At 35.5% G+C, this 16,140-nt stretch overlaps 1 protein-coding gene and 1 long non-coding RNA gene across 5 annotated transcripts; one reads left to right on the top strand and one right to left on the bottom strand.

The window, feature by feature from the left end:
* Positions 1-246: 246 nt before the first annotated feature.
* On the top strand, positions 247-6,103 carry LOC103415953 (tobamovirus multiplication protein 2A-like). Of its 4 annotated transcripts, none has more exons than XM_029104486.2 (7): positions 247-475; positions 1,046-1,305; positions 2,556-2,655; positions 2,830-2,910; positions 2,997-3,101; positions 5,157-5,372; positions 5,671-6,103. In XM_029104486.2, the coding sequence occupies exons 2-7, from the start codon at positions 1,067-1,069 to the stop codon at positions 5,770-5,772; spliced, it is 843 nt and encodes a 280-aa protein (XP_028960319.2). In that variant the 5' UTR covers positions 247-475; positions 1,046-1,066; the 3' UTR covers positions 5,773-6,103. The 4 variants fall into 4 exon arrangements, with proteins under 4 accessions (XP_028960319.2, XP_028960320.2, XP_028960321.2 ...); XM_029104487.2 differs by having other exon boundaries at positions 267-475; positions 991-1,305; XM_029104488.2 differs by having other exon boundaries at positions 267-475; positions 987-1,305.
* Positions 6,104-9,606: 3,503 nt separating this feature from the next.
* On the bottom strand, positions 9,607-10,347 carry LOC108173580 (uncharacterized). Its single transcript, XR_011581920.1, has 2 exons — positions 10,111-10,347; positions 9,607-9,847 (listed from the first exon to the last, which is right to left on the bottom strand). It is a non-coding gene; the product is annotated as an uncharacterized lncRNA (long non-coding RNA).
* Positions 10,348-16,140: the final 5,793 nt, after the last annotated feature.

Below are 16,140 nucleotides of genomic sequence, written 5' to 3'. Positions count from 1 at the left end.
GTCCTTATCATTAAAACTCAAAGTTTTCAAGCCCTTTTCATTAGTTTTCCTTTGTATTTATCATTTCCTTATTGTTCAAACTTTTCTGGTTTTTTTAAATTCCATTTTCGCACAATAAAAAAAATTCTGTTTTAAAAACCTATTAATATGTGATTTTACCATATTATCCCTTAGCTTATATCAACTGCACACAGAAACGGTCCAACGGAAAATGGATAAGTTCATTAACGTCATTCAGCAAATAGAAAATAAAACGGTGACAGAGCACAAATGGGGAGGTGTGGGGTACAAATAAAAAAACGCCAGCTGGCAATAAACAAAAAACAAAAAAAAAACCAACAACCTCACCGACCTTCCTCCTTTGGCTGAGATCGTCTCTGTCCCATCTTCCTCTTCCTCTTCCTCTGTGTCTGATATCAGAATCCGAAGAAGCTCGAAATCCGACTAGCTCCTCGTACTCGTGACTTCTAAATCTGTAAGTCTTTTGATTTCCGCTCATCTTTCGATCTCTTTAAGATTTCCAAACCATCATGAAACTATTCTTTTGGGTTTTTTTTTTATTTCAAATTCGGATAGGAAAATATATGGTTTGTTGGTATTTTATTTCGTATGGATATTTTGTTAATCTGGATGGGTTAAATTTTCGGTTTTTGAAAAAAATTAGATAGTTGAGTAGGTTGGGAAATTGAGGTGATTACGTATCTGGGAAAGACTGGAAATTTTTTGATGAGCTTGAGCTGAATTGCATATATAGTTTTGGTTTTCTATTTTTTAAAAATAATTTTAGTTGATTTATTACCCTGATCTTAGAAAAGCATAATGTTGGAGAGATGGTTTATGTGTCTAGTTTTTCTACACTTTCCAAGCAACCAAACACAAGTCGATGTGTGAATTATGGAATTAATTGCGAACTTGTGGTAGTTAGTAGTCAGAACTGTGTGATTGAGTTACTGATCTTCAGGCCAAATGTGGGTCTTTTGTCGAAGGTAGTCGGCTAAGTGATAAAATAGAAGAGACCTATTTGATTTGAATTTGGAAATTGAAGGGGTCGAAGAAGTTGTCGAGGATGGCCTGCAGGGGGTGCTTGGAGTGCCTGTTGAAGCTGTTGAACTTTGTTTTGACCCTTGTGGGGCTGGCCATGGTGGGCTATGGGATCTACTTGCTGGTTGAATACTTGAGAGCTTCGGACTCAACCGTTATGTCTTCACCTGTAGGCGACGATCATGATTTGGTACGGTTGAGCCGACCTTTGCTCATGACTGTGTCTCTTTCAACTAGTGTCTTGGATAATTTGCCAAAAGCTTGGTATGTCTACTACCAAATTCACTAAAATTGTTTTTGGACTTTTGAGTTATGGCTAGTTACACATTTATTTTATTCTGATTGAGGAAATCTGTTGTTTATTTTGATATTTGATGTGGCTGTAAACAGATAAGAAGTAACAAGTATTCTTGTGTTAGACTTACCTTCTTGCATTTGATTAATATTTTTATTTTCCATCAGATGTCGTATCCCTTATGTGATTTTAGACAAATAGAAAGATAAAGAAAATGATCGAAATTCTTAGGAATGAAATCATTGCCTTCCATTTTTTTCTCCTCCTTTAAAACAACTGAAATTTACACTAAATTAGCTATCCTATTATCTAAAGAATAGTTTGGATGTGAAATGAATGTTTAATTTAGAAACTTAGCTCTTGTCTGAATACAATTTGGATGTACACAAAGTCTTGGACATTCTCCAAGGGCTTCCTGCGTTGCTGGATCGACATGGCTTCCTAATTTCTATTTAAACCAATCACCAAATTGACATTAGGAACCTCACTCCCTCCGAAAACTCCACCACCACCACTCGCCAATAATAAATAGCCTCCTATCCTTTCCACAAACTATCCACAAGACAGCCATTCTGCAGTAACCCCACAAAATTCTACCCTCTTTTTGTCTACAGGTAACTTGTACCATTAGTGTTCTGTTTTGTATGTGATTTGCATTCTTTAATAATTCAAGTTGTATAATGAAGGGTTGAGTTCCCATCAATATAGTAATCGGTTGCTGGTTGGCATCTCTAGAGCGTTGAAGTAAATTTTTAGGACCTTCTGATGATTCTACTTGATAAATCTTATTGATCTAAAAGGCTAGATCTAATCAACTATTCAGTGCCAACCCCAACTATTTCTGGAAGCGATGTTCGTCTCACTAAGTTAACTGATGCACAGTGAAGATTGAGCTGACTTTTATTGCATTAAGTTGTCCATTTTATTTTTCTGAGTTTCCCATATTATCTTTTACAATCATTGTTTTATGTTTTTTCCCTATGCTTACACTTTTCTTGAAGGAACCTATGCCTTACGTATGCTAGATCTATCCATAATCCCATATTAATGAATTTATTTGCGCGCGCGCGCACACACACACACACATATATATATATATATATTAATTATAAAGACCCATTAAGGATTACACTCATATTGTTTGTTATACGTGTTGAGTTCAAGATGCTAATTCTTCTTTCTTTTTTCCTCCAATTTTTTACACCATATTCTTTTCCAGGTTCATATACTTGTTTATTGGCATTGGAGCGATTATATTTATCATCTCTTGTTTTGGTTGCGTGGGTGCTATGACACGGAATGGCTGCTGCCTGAGTTGTGTATCCTAATTACTCAATTCTTTTTATCTAAAAGTATATCTGGTAATAGTGTCATGACATATCCGTTATGTGATAATAGTATGCCTGTCATACCAAAACATGCATGTGCATACACCTATGCTTTCTTTATTTTGATTTTAAATTTAACAAAATGGGGTCCTTAAGTCAGCATAGTATTCGGTCCTGGTGATCCTTTTGATCTTGGTAGAGCTGGGAGCTGCCGCCTTTATATTCTTTGACAAAAGCTGGGAAGATGTAAGTGTTGTATCAACTGATGTTTTAAAATTTAAATTGTAATGTTATGATTGGCTATCTAATCAGTGTCACAAGTTACTCTTTAGGAAATACCAACGGATTCAAGTGGAGATTTTGAGATGATATATGCATTTCTGAAAGCTCACTGGACCATTGTTAGATGGGTTGCTCTTGGAGCTGTTGTCTTCGAGGTAATTCTCACAATTCCAGAATCTCGTCCTGGCATCTTCAGTTTTGACATCTTTTTGTATGATTTTTATTAAATATTCTTTTGGGTGGATTTATGGCTATATCATTTAATCATTTAAAGGAAGATTGCTTGGCATGATAGTCTCGTTTCTGGATGATGTTCCCTCCCTTCCCCTTACTTTATTTGGAATTATATTTCTAACTCTTCTTACCCGTATAGAAAGATATAAGATGAATAAAAGGGGGTGGACATGTTTTAGCAAGCAGTGCAGACACTGAAAGGGAAGCAAAAGTATACTTAAGAGGCAAAAAAATTATCTTACCTGAAGTTTCTGCAGAGAATTTACCTCTGTTTTTCATTGACTAGATTTGAATGCTTGCCACCATTTAGTTGGTTCTGGCTTGGCCTAATCAACATGTAGCATTAGAAGAAAAGTTCTATGCTTTGGATCTTAGCTCGTATTGTTTCTTATATGTTTGAGTTTCACTTTTTGGCTATCAGTTTTTTTTTTTATGAAAACTAAAAAGTAGTTATCGAACGAGTTTTCAGATTTCATAAAAGTGAAAACGATAACTGAAAACGAAATAGTTATCAAAAAGCCCAAGAGTGAACAACAGTTGAGAATAAAAAAGAAAATAGGAAGAAAAAGAAACTCCTTCACCTATAAGTGTTAATGTCACTTGCGAAATAGTCAAGCGCAATAGCAGTTGCTTTCAGGGGGATTCCCCTCTTCAAAATGGGGTTTCAAGTGTTTTTCACTATGAAAAGGAGTTTTGACTGGCTCATGTGTGAAAGTCTGCCCCTTTTTATAATGGCATTATTCCTACATGACAATGACATTGAAGAAACTTTCTTTATAGATCAGTGATCTAGAAAAATTGTGGAGATCTTGTCGCTGCTTCTTAACATTCTTCTTTTCTGTAATGAAATTATGTTTCTTACCAAAAATTACAGAAATTATGTTTCTTACCAAAAAAACAAAAAAAAATATTGAGTGTCATAAAAAACGCTCCCCGAGGCGCGCCTAGGCGGCTTCGGAGGCGGCGTCGGTGAAATCGCCTCTGCCCAGTGGGAGAAGGCGAAAACTCGCCTAAACGTGGTCAAGGCGCGCCTAGGCGGTCAATTGGGCGTCTTTTTTTGTGTAAGAGCTGCTGGAATCTGGATAATTTCGGTTGAATATGGAAGTTGCAGAAGCACCAATGCTGCCTGAAGAAGATGCATAGCACCGCGTAGTTTGCTGTGCTTTCATTTGCTTGCTTTTTGTTTTTTTAATATTATTTTTTTGGCTGATTCTGTTTCCCTTTAAAGTGACTTCCAGCTATCCAGCATCTCAAAGCATATTCTCCCAACATATCTATAAAATTTAATATTATTTTATAGATTTCTAGAGACTCATTTCTATAAAAATATCTTATAACTTTATATTCCTTAATAAGTGGCCGGCAAGAAAAATCAGTATTTATTTGTTTTTGTGTAATGCTATATTTTTTTTCTTCTTAAAAAATTATTCTTGTTTTTTCTTGTAAGACTCTCAAGTATTCCACCAAAATATTATATAATATACGTAATTATATGTAGTTTATACTAAAAATCTTAAGTCTCATGAGGCCTCAAGGCTTTTGCCTAGGTAAAGCTATCTGTAGAACGCCTCGCCTAATCCTTCGCCTTTTAATAATACATTGATTGAGAGAAATGTTTGCATGAGAGTCGAGAACAAAACCATTGAAATGTGACATTAATGTTGGTTCCAGAGACAAGGAAAATGACAGCAAGTTCCTTGATGTTGTTAAAATTTTCTCATGAACCTCTTCCGCTTTGCCAGATATTGGTTAACATCTCCCCCTTATCTGGATAAGGGTTTTGTGCATTCTGTGTTTAGCTGCTGCACAAAAGCACTGCTAAGATGAGTGTTCTTGTGTTGTGATTCTTGAATCTAGTTTTAGTTTGTGATTCTTGAATCTAGTTTTAGTGGTTTGGATATCACCAGTTAAAGGTTTTTTTGGTTTTTTGTTGTGCCAATATGTTGCATAGATAATGATTCTCCATGGAATTTCAGGCTCTACTTTTCTTGCTAGCTCTAGTGGTTAGGGCAGCAAACAGACCAGCAGAATATGACAGTGATGATGAGCTCATTGCTCCAAGGCAACAAATTAGGCAGCCATTGATTGCCAACAGGCAAGCTGTTCCGGCAACTGGTGCACCTGTTGCTGGGACTCTTGATCAGCGACCACCAAGCAGAAATGATGCGTGGAGTACACGCATGAGGGAAAAGGTGAGAGATTCCGGCAAAAATATTTCCTTAAAGTTTGTATGAGATGGTAGTATAGAAATATAGCTATTGAAGTCTCAAAGTAAGACCAGCGTGTTAGCATGCGCGCTTTAGACTTTTTGCTGATTGTTCCAGTACTATCAGGTTTCCACATTTTGGTGATTAGGCAAATTCCGTTTGTCAATTTATTTTTCCTATCGAAAATATAAAAATTCATTCTATTTTTTGCTACAATCTCCTCTATAGCCTATGAATCTGATGCCTGTGCTCTGTTTTGTCTGGTGACTTGCACGTAAATCAGTACGGGCTTGATACAGCTGAGTTTACATACAACCCATCAGAGTCACAGAGGCAAGTTTCAGCTCAACCACAAGAAGAAAGGAGCCGATGCATCATCATGTGATAAAGTGGAGTAAACCACAATTTAAACTTGGGTTCGGTTTCTGAAGACCACTTCTTGGACCATGTTAGAACTGCAGCATTTCCAAAGGATGGTCTTTTCCTTTTTGTTTGGTTTGTGTACAATCATGAGCTTCGCTTAATTCCCCGCGGAAGCGTGTTCTCGTTATATGTATTACCAGTTGGTGTGTAATTGTACTGCTAGTTAGTGATTACGGAGTGAGTAGTTTTATGAACGGAGTTACTTTGAGACATTCTGGCAGTTACAATGATGTACTTGATCTATTGGTTTTAAGTTGTTTTACCTAGCCTGGTTGGCATATTATTAGCTGTCATACTCAGGCGTTGATGAGCACATTGAACTATCCATGTGGTTGAGAGCCCTTACAGCTCAGTGGTAACGACGCAATTGTTAGGTGCGCGCTCGGTATTGAGCTAAATAGCCCGCGGCCGGGCCTCTCGTTGGATGCCCACTATGCCCGGAAGCGAGAGAAACCTTACGTCCCTCTCTTTTCTTTTTTACGCACCCACGTCGCCATAGGCCACGTGTTGGGAGGATTTTGGATTATCCGAATGTGTTGGCAGGTATTCCAAGGTCTTTAGTGATCAGTGCAAAAGAGACCGGAGCTGAGTTGACGCATCAGTCAGCGCTCGAGCACAAGATCCCTGGAATGGCGCGCCGCGGCCCGGGTCAGGTACTATTTTATTAGCGATGTTATTATAATGTCAGCGATGAAATTAATGTGGTATGTCACTATGTTACAAATCATTCTGAAAATGTAGAAGCTTTCAAACTTATTGCTTTAATAGTTTAATTCCAAAAGGTCACTCTTGCTCTCCTAAAGCCGTGAGAATCTGTGAGGATGAAATTCATATTAGTCACACGATTATATTAGTTTTAAATTCAAAAAATTAAAATATTTGACAACTTAATAATGCAAAAAAAAAAAATGAGTTTTCTAATAGTTCATGAGTTTTAGTTGGTTTTTCATTATTAAGTTGTCACTATTACAAATATTTTGATCTAAACTAATATAATCTTGTAGTTAATGTCGTTACAGATTCTCAAAATAGAAGATTCTCTTATCGCTAATTATTGGGCAAGCTAGTGTATGGAGGCTAGTCCATAGCCTTTGGTCGAGGCTTCTTGTGCTCGGTTAGGCAGGCGTGATAGCGAGAGATACACAGTTGTTTAGTCTCCGTGTGCGTGCGAGCGCGCGCGTTTGTGGAGGTTTGTGGTCCAAAAAATTATGGAAAGTGACAGGAGACCGACAGTTGGATTGGCGTTTTGCTTCTTGTTTGAGAATTTTTTTTTTTCGGTCGCCGGATTCACTGGATAGTGACGTGCCCTTTGAATTCTTCAGCGCGTTTCGTTTTAGGGGTTTCCTTTTTTTCTTTCCTCCTATGCTTATCAGAGCTCCCTTTCAATCACTATTAATTTCACGTCTGTGTTACCCCGCTCCAAAGTCAAAAGATGTATTTGTTTTTCAATCTTCAGACAAGCCTAATTATGATTTTTTTTATCATCTAGTGCATGTAAATTTCAATTTTCTTTGTTTTTTTTTTTACGCATAAGCAACGACACTTGCATATTTGAGGTGTATGTGAGATCTTACCTTCATTTCTTGCTACAGGTTTTGATCCACATTATTTTTAGTCGATTATGAGACTTGGCCACTTTCTCGCCTTCTTAGTGTTGATATTATCGTTTATTAAATAAAAAATTACATAATCAATGTTATTGTCTTTTATCGTTTTAATTATATTAATGGACAAAAAATAAGTCACTTAATATTACAATTTAGTGTTATTCTTTACGTATAAGTAAAATTTTAAAATTCGAATCTAACTAAAGGGGAGTTCAAAACTAATCTATTTCTACATTAAAAGTGTAGCTATATATTTTTTTGTATAAAGATTAAAAATAGGATGAGAAGAAATAATATCTGTAGATTTTTTTAATAATAAATTAAGTGGTATAAGAACAATATTGTTGGAGATGGAGACAACTCGGGGGTTGGAAGGAATGGAATTGAAAATTTCACTGTTAAAATAGTGAAACATGTCCGTTGAAAACAATGTTGTCCGGTCATTTTAATTAATTAATTAATCTCTGTCGACAGCAAACAAGTGGAGGAGAAGTGGCCAGTAGCCACGTAGCGAATAGGCAGTACCCATTAAGATAACGAAATTGGATTCCATCAGGATCCAGTTTGCAGGAATTGTAGAAATTCTTGTATCTTAGTTATTTATCGTGTATCGTAAAATTAGAAATTATTTGAAATTTTTAAAATTAAACATAAATAATATCTAACGAAAACTGACCGCACGATATACGATAAATGGCTAAAATATGGGAATCCTAAGATCCCCACATAATAGATCGAGAGATGATCTTTTTCCTAAGATAACAAACACAATACGAGGAGGAGCACCACCATTCATTTAGAGATGGTGACAATTTTTATCCACAATGCTTGATAACTTAAGGATAAATAGAAACTTGGAACTTCTATTTAAAATTTTGTGTTCGGTTCACAAAACTCTAAGCTTATAGTCAAATTCGTTCCTATTCTAAATCACTTTGTAAAGGTCTTTTCTATAAAAATAAATAAAAATAAAAATAAAAGGAATTAAAACTAAGGTCAGTATGTCAATCAAACTGTAGTAATAAATAGACAATTTGTAATATTTTTACTGCTATCGTCCATCTGTTCTTATACAGTTTGATAACTAAACAACTTTAGTTTTAATTGATTTTTTGCATACATGACTTTTATAGGGTGCTTTATAACATGAACGATTTTGATCATAAACACGAAATTCTATGAATTGAATACGAAGAAATTTTTAATAGAAGCTCCTAGTCATACTTTGAGTAATCAAGTATTATTCAATTTTTATGTGCATTCAGAACAAAACCGCGAGTTAGCAGTAGTCAAAAGCCAGTAGGATAACAAAAACATTAGTAGAAAGAACTGCATGTACTCAGAACCGAACCACAAATTAACGTGCAGCTAGTAGCTAGTAGGATAACAAAAACAATAGGAGTCCTCGCACCGCCATTCATTTAGAGCAAAGGGATACACTCCCTGTAATAATATATCTCATGCTATGTAATGAGTTCTTGCATCGTGAGAAATGAGTGGCAATATAATTAAGGGAACTTTAACGAAAAGCACTCGGTACTGTTCACTTTAACGAAAAATCATATTTTTACACTAAAAAGTCAATCATGGTACTATTCACTTTACCCTTTATTTTGTCATTATCATTAAAACTCAAAGTTTTCAAACCCTTTTCATTAATTTTCCTTATAATTAATGGGGAGTCCTCCCTTCCATGGAAAAGGTCAAAAAGTCAATGCGAGCTGACTCTCCCACAACTGCGACTCCACTTACAAAGTTGCATGATTACTAATGGATGAGTGAGTGGGTGAGGCCGAGCTGCAGTGCCGGTGACTCTCCTGTTTGTCAGTAATGTATTATACTGAGCTGGCCAGCTTAATTTCCAACCATTGCTATCAAACCTTAATCGTAAATTAAAGTAAGAAAACAAAATCATTAGCTTAAAAGTATGCATAAACAACTCCAATAGTACACAATTTTCACGCTAAAAAAGTTGACCAAATTAAATATATCTTACAATTATATTTAGTGGTTCGATTTATTTATACCGTGTTTGTTTGTGATGAAGTTTCCAGAAATATCATGTTCTGTACGTTATAAAAAAACAATTTAGGAAAGATAATACCAATATAGTTATAATGGTTGGTTAACTCGTTTCTATAATATTGAAGAGACCAAATTTATAAATCAAATTTTACAAATCAATGATGTGACGATGGTAATTGGATTATTACTTAAATGCTTATTAACGTACTTATTTCTTATTGGTGCTTGAATACAAACTGGGGCGACTCACAATGATGGCTGCATCAAACAAATCATCAATATCTACAATACAAACAGAAACCTCTGTAAATTCTAAAGTCCTTAATGTTGAATAATCCTTTCGTCGGGGTAACAAGAATATAACAAATCTTCAACATGAGTTCTAACCAATCCCTCCATGAAAATCTGCTCCCAACAAATCATCAAACAATAATCATAAAGAAATATCCTTTAAGAACCAAAACTTGAAAAAATATCTGCAATACGAACCCACAACACAAACCCACAAATAACTAACAAACCCACAACACAAAAATCAAACAAATCTGAAATACGAACCAAAACAACAACCATAAATTTACACCAAAATTTCAATCTCCCTCTTTGGAATTTACCCTAAAAAAAACCCATAAATCGACAAAATAAATAAGAGAGACTGGAGATTTTACCTTGGAGTGAGAAGATCAAGAAACAAAGAGAGAAGAATGGAGAAGAATGGAGAAATTGGAGGCATAGACATGGAGGAGACTGGAGGTGTAGGGGACGAGAGAGAGAAGAGGGGAATGAAAAATAGAAAAGGTGTGGCTGCTGCTACTACTAGTGGCTGGCTAGGATTTTGTTGATTTTTAATTTTTATGATTTTTATAATTAAAATATTATAAAAAATTAATTAAATATATATATCGGTTTGGTTCGGTTTCCGAACCTCAAAAACTGAAACCGAACTGGCCAGATTCGGTTTGGTTCAGTTTTTTTCAACCTCGGTCCTGTTCGGTTCTCAATTTTTCTAAGTTTTCGGTTTTTTGAACCCACCCCTAATGTGTAGTTCAATATATAAATCATTGTAAAGGGCAATAATTCCACCCACTGTATATAAATTGCTTTAAACAAATAAAATTTCTGATAAGGACTTTGATCAAATTTAAAGAAAATGAGTGTTATTATGAGAAGGGAGAAAGTACCGGATCATTCTAATTGAATATGTTAATATAGGAAGGGTGATAACTCCGCATTATTCATATTATAATAATATATAGTATAAGACGGGGGATAATACCACTCATACTAGCATATAGGCACACACAAAGTGTGTGAGAAATTTTTTTTTTTTTTTTTTTTTTTTTTTTTTGAAATAGAAGGAGATAGGAAGAAAGTGTTAGAGAATGTGGGAGTGGGAAGTTTTTTTTTTTTTTTAATTAGAGATATGTTAGGATTACATGTACGGCTTTGAAAAAACAAAATTTGGTTGTGTGAAATTACATTTCTGCTCCATATTTCTTATTCATATTCTGGTTTAATTAGAAGGTTAAACTGGTAATTTTATAATATTTTGACTGACAATGAGTGTTTTATTAATTAGTAAAAATTAATAACAAAACTAATGATAATAAGGACAAAGTGAATATTAACTCATTATACTCCCTTTCTTCCTCTTTTGCCGACACTTAAGTGCACCCAATTTTTCTTTTTCTCTCACAATCCTTTTTTCTTTCTTTTGCTTTCTAGTTGGTCAAATTAGAACCAACCACTTTGTTTTTCTCCTCAATGAGATAACAAAGTAACTGATTGACACCAACCCATGCCTTGATGATTTTCACAGATTGATCTCATGAAACTAATAGTATTTGGCAATCCAAATTGGAGTAGAATTTTGTCCCCTCTTAATTTATCTCTCCATCCATTCCCTTCTATTTAAACGGTTGCGATTACGCCACGTTTACATCTTGTTTTGAATTTTTTTTTATATAGAGAATAAGACAAAAAAATATGAGAGAAAGGGATGGAAGGGAATAGTAATAGGAGGCGAGAGAATCTTACTTCATCCAAATTCACCATGTGGGGCCATCCACATTTACGACAATTTATGCATGCCCACTCCTTGTGTACAAGCATGAGACAATCCGTTCGGATGGTCTCACTCAGTACACATGTCCTCACTTTGGCTAGTGGTAATGTGGTCGCACACACATATCAATTAAGAAAAATGTTAGGGAAACAATATTTTTGTCCAACATTTTTATACTATTTGACATGGCAAGTGATGCGTGTGTGTCATATTAGTTACTTTGTTATCTCATTGAATGTTGGTTGTATGCATTATTTACCACATCATACTTATGTGGATCCAAATTTTTGCCAATGATGGATTGACATAAAAATCTACACATCAATTAACACTGTTAGACTAATTGAAGAACACTGAAAAAAAAAAGGGGGAGGTTCTTAGCCAAATGGCATTTAATGCCTAAGTCGGAAAAAGGTTTCAAAGAAACTGAATTCATAGGGATTTCTAAGTGTTAAATGACGATTACCAATTTCCCAAGCTGACTTGCCTATTTATATAGACTCTTCATATGCAGCCTAAAAATAGGGTTGCAACCATGCTAGGCAGAATTTTGTTGTTCTGCTAGGATGGTACATACCTTTGTTGTTCTATTAGGATGGTGCAAACTTTACTGAGGAAATCACTTGTGCAAATCTAGTCGTAACCACGATCTTTCACTTATGGGACCGTCGGAGCATGGACACCTAAGAGAGACTCCGAAGAGTCAAACCTTGCCTCTTTAAGCTCAAAAGGGCGTGGTGGCAAAGGTAGAGACATCATGGACCTGAAGGACGCGTTGATATACATCTAGGCTCGAAGGTCCAAAAACTATAGGGCATGCAACGGTTAGCCAATTGAGCTTATAGTCCTATTGTATAAATATGTGGTCTCAATAACATTGCTCTTAAAAGAATTAGTAAATTTAATCTTTGGATATTTATTTTTATGTTGCTGCCTCGAGGTCGAGTCATATATCTTAGTTAATATATATATAGACTAGATGTATCTTGTGGCTACCATGCCAAGTGCCTGCCCATCTCAATTGAATCTTCATTACTTTTCCGTTGTTGTTCTTTGTCCTCCTCCTATCAACGTGAGGTGCCAGTGCCACCAACAAAAAAAGGTAAGTAGCTGGCCAGTAGAAGGTTAGCCCTTTAAATATAAAGACGAAGGAATATTGTATGAATCAGCTGCACGTATATATATCCAAGATAAGAATCTTCAAATCCGCTTACACCGGCATCTTTAGCTTTCCGCTGTGAGACAAAACATTTCACATCCTCAGGATGTAACACTAGTGATTTTCACACCAGTTGTTTGACATAGATACATCATACATCCTCGCACGCCAGTTGTTTGACATAGATGAACGGTCATGTCACGAGTCTCCCAACCGCGGTAGAGTACAGCTGATTTGTGATTTTCACATTTCCATTCCCCACTGGAGATTGAAGGAAACTTCCACTACCTAGCCAGTAGCTAGCTAGCTCTCTTTATTCTGATTGCATGGACGCCTTTTCATGCTCTCAAAAAGTCCATTTCCAAAACTTCAATCCGATTTGTACGATTCTCCAGTTCGATAACTTCCTTGGTGTTAAACTAGGGCTGTAAATTTTTTCCAAAAATTCCAAATCAAACAAAAAAAATTTCAATTCCATACCGAAAAATCTCAAACCAATAACACCGAAATTTTCAGGACTACATGCCGAACCGATCTCGAACCTTTTGTTACGGGAATCGGGATTACATATTCAATAGTTAGGGAATCCCGAACTGAACTGAATATATATGTATGTATATTGGTTGCATGCATGCTAATGTTAAATTTAAGTAGTTTGATAGTAGACTAAGTATGAAATCAAGTAGTTTGGAACTTTGGAATGTCAATTTGACTTGGGATGAATGAATTGGTAGTCCAATTTGTGTGAAATTTCAAATTGGTATGAGGTAAAAAGCCTACATGTCAATTGATATGAAATTGGACAACAAAATTTTAGGCCAAAAGCCTAAATTTTAGCCTACAATCCAAAAATCTCAAATTTCAACCTAAAAGCCAAAAAACCAAAATCCAGTCCCGATCCATCCCAAAATACCACAGACATTTTGGGAATCTCGAAAATTGGGAATACCGAAATTTCGATTGGGACTGGTCTTCGAATTCCCATCTGAAAATCTTCAATTTGAGATTCGAGATCCCTTTTTCGATTTGAGACAAGGGATCCATTTTTTATTTGGAATCTCATGCGGAAGCACCCCTACATTAAACTGGATTGTCAAATTTAAACTGCTAGTTTTTTTCTCTCTCTCTGTCTGACATAGCACGTTATTTTTTTTTTCTTAATCAGAAAAGATGCCATTTTCTTTTCCTTTCTGAGTTGTGATTGGACAAACATAGAAAATAAAAACAAATTCAGAAAGAAATAATTTAAGACGAAGTATAGCTGGTGGGGTGGAGAATGCAAATATTGCATTGCATGGCATTCAGTAATTTCAGTTCACATACAGTGCGGCACAGTCCATCCACTTAGTGGTCCCCAAATAATAGAGATATTACTTATAGTGGGTGTCGTTCTCCTTCCCTCATTTCCAATTTCCATTTCCATTTCCCTCCCTCCCCTTCCTTCCGGATTTTGCAGAAAAAGAACAGTTTATGGTCACATGTCCCATCCCATCCCATCCTTCGTCCCGTGGTTCTACACACTACAGCTGGCTTGACTTCCTAACAAGCACAGATACGTGGCTTTGTAGCGTATCGGATACAAAAAAAAAGAATATGATACGCATTGAGTACGATTCGATACAAACATGACATGAAATTATATCAAATCTTTATAGTTATGGATCACTAATTGTTGGGCACAAGAGATTAGGAAGTGCATCATAGACCATTACAAAGGCATATAAGAGGGATTAGCAACTTCTTCTTGGAATATATCATTTGCAAAGTCATCTTACATGTTGTTGTAGTGCTTTATGATGCATCTCCTAATCCCCTTATAATTTGGCTTTCAACCACATAACTTGCTTTTCCTGATCTAATTTTGGATTTCATATTTTAGTAAGAACTATCTTGGTTAATCAATGGCAAATTTCACAATTTAACAACGTAAGCATTTCATTTAGGTTCTTTAAAGATAGACTTTTACAACTTTAATTTTAGGCATATACCCACCCAATTCTAACCTTTAAACAAAATTCAATATTCAAATAGATTGTAGGCAAATAAGTGACCTATTTTTATAAATTATTTACAAGTTTCAAATAAATTATAGGCAAATAAGTGATCTATCATTATAAATTATTTACAAGTTATGCCACAACACCCTAACCAACTATTGACGCTTTTCATTACCCACCCTATTGGCTAACCCTTGCCCTAACGTTTGTGCCTTCAATATAATGCTAATTTAATTACCTAATAATATGTATATACAATATTTTATTAGTTTACCTACATGTAAAGTAATTGATCTATATATTTCCAATTCACATATATCGCAAAGGAAATGTTGTTGTGAATACATTTGCTAACATGGACTTGTCTTCTTCTACTTTGGTGTGGCATTACTTTCCACCGCCAGCGGCTCATGCTGCTTTGTTTTCAGACTATGTTGGCTTGCCCAACTTCCACATCTCAAACTAATGTGCATCTCGCCATGCAGGTATGTCTCCCTTTCTTGTTCAGGTATGTCTCCATTTCTTTTTTTTTTTCCTAACCTTGTGGTGTTGTTTGACTTGTTTTGCAAGTTTTAGACTTTTTAGGTTTGACTTTATAAGGGTTAGGTTTCATGTCCCCCCTCCCCCCATTTTTCCTTCTATCATTTTTGTTTTCATTTCTAGAAGGGTAAGATTTATGACCCCCCCCTTCTTATTCATGTTCTTTTATCTCCTTTTCTTGGTATTATAAGGGGTAAAGTTTATGTCCCCCACTAATTAGGTATAACTTTTTTTTCGTTGTTAATAAAATATCCCTCGTACCGAGATTTTCTTAAAAAAATATATATGTAAAGTGTTGAGGATTATCTTAACTTACATAATTACATGTACATTAATGAACCTACATTTGTATATTAATTTACCTATATTTTCATGTACAATAATTTACCTAGCGGCAAACATATAGGTAATTTCATATAAAAATATAAGGAGCAAGAACATATTAGATACAACAACAAAAATAGCCTTATCCTATTAAGTGGGGTTCGCTGTATGAATCATAGAAAGTCATTGCGCTCGGTTATGTGTCAAGTCTTCCATTAGATCCACGTATTCCAAGTCTGTTCTTAGAGTCTATTTCCAAGTCTTCATAGATCTTCGTTTCACATGTCCAAACCACCTCAACATATTCTCTCCTCTTATCTTCAATTTCGATTGCTCCTACTTTACCTCGAATATCCTCAATCTTACCCCTATCTTTTCTCGTGTGCCCAATTAACATCCAGAGAAGCATTTTCATTTTCTCTGCAATCATTTTGCGTATGTGTTCATACTTGACCGCCCGACATTCCGTGATATGGTGGTATTATTGTCGTCCTATAAAATATTCCCTTGAGCTTTAATGGCATACGATAGTCGCACAACAATACACCTGATGGACTCTTCCACTTCATCTATCCAGCTTGTATGGTTAAGGTAATAGACTAAATTCACCAAG

The sequence above is a fragment of the Malus domestica genome, chromosome 06, assembly GCF_042453785.1.
Source record: "Malus domestica chromosome 06, GDT2T_hap1".
In the NCBI taxonomy this organism is placed as follows: domain Eukaryota; kingdom Viridiplantae; phylum Streptophyta; class Magnoliopsida; order Rosales; family Rosaceae; genus Malus; species Malus domestica.
Note: the sequence above shows the minus strand (reverse complement) of the source record. Positions and strands in the feature narration are given on the sequence as shown.

Bases quoted from the DNA above. Each gene is read 5' to 3' on its own strand.
- LOC103415953 (XM_029104486.2), top strand. From the start codon at position 1,067: ATGGCCTGCAGGGGGTGCTTGGAGTGCCTGTTGAAGCTGTTGAACTTT. The intron at 3,102-5,156 runs GTAATTCTCACA...ATGGAATTTCAG, and splicing joins TTGGAGCTGTTGTCTTCGAG to GCTCTACTTTTCTTGCTAGC. The intron at 5,373-5,670 runs GTGAGAGATTCC...CACGTAAATCAG, and splicing joins GTACACGCATGAGGGAAAAG to TACGGGCTTGATACAGCTGA.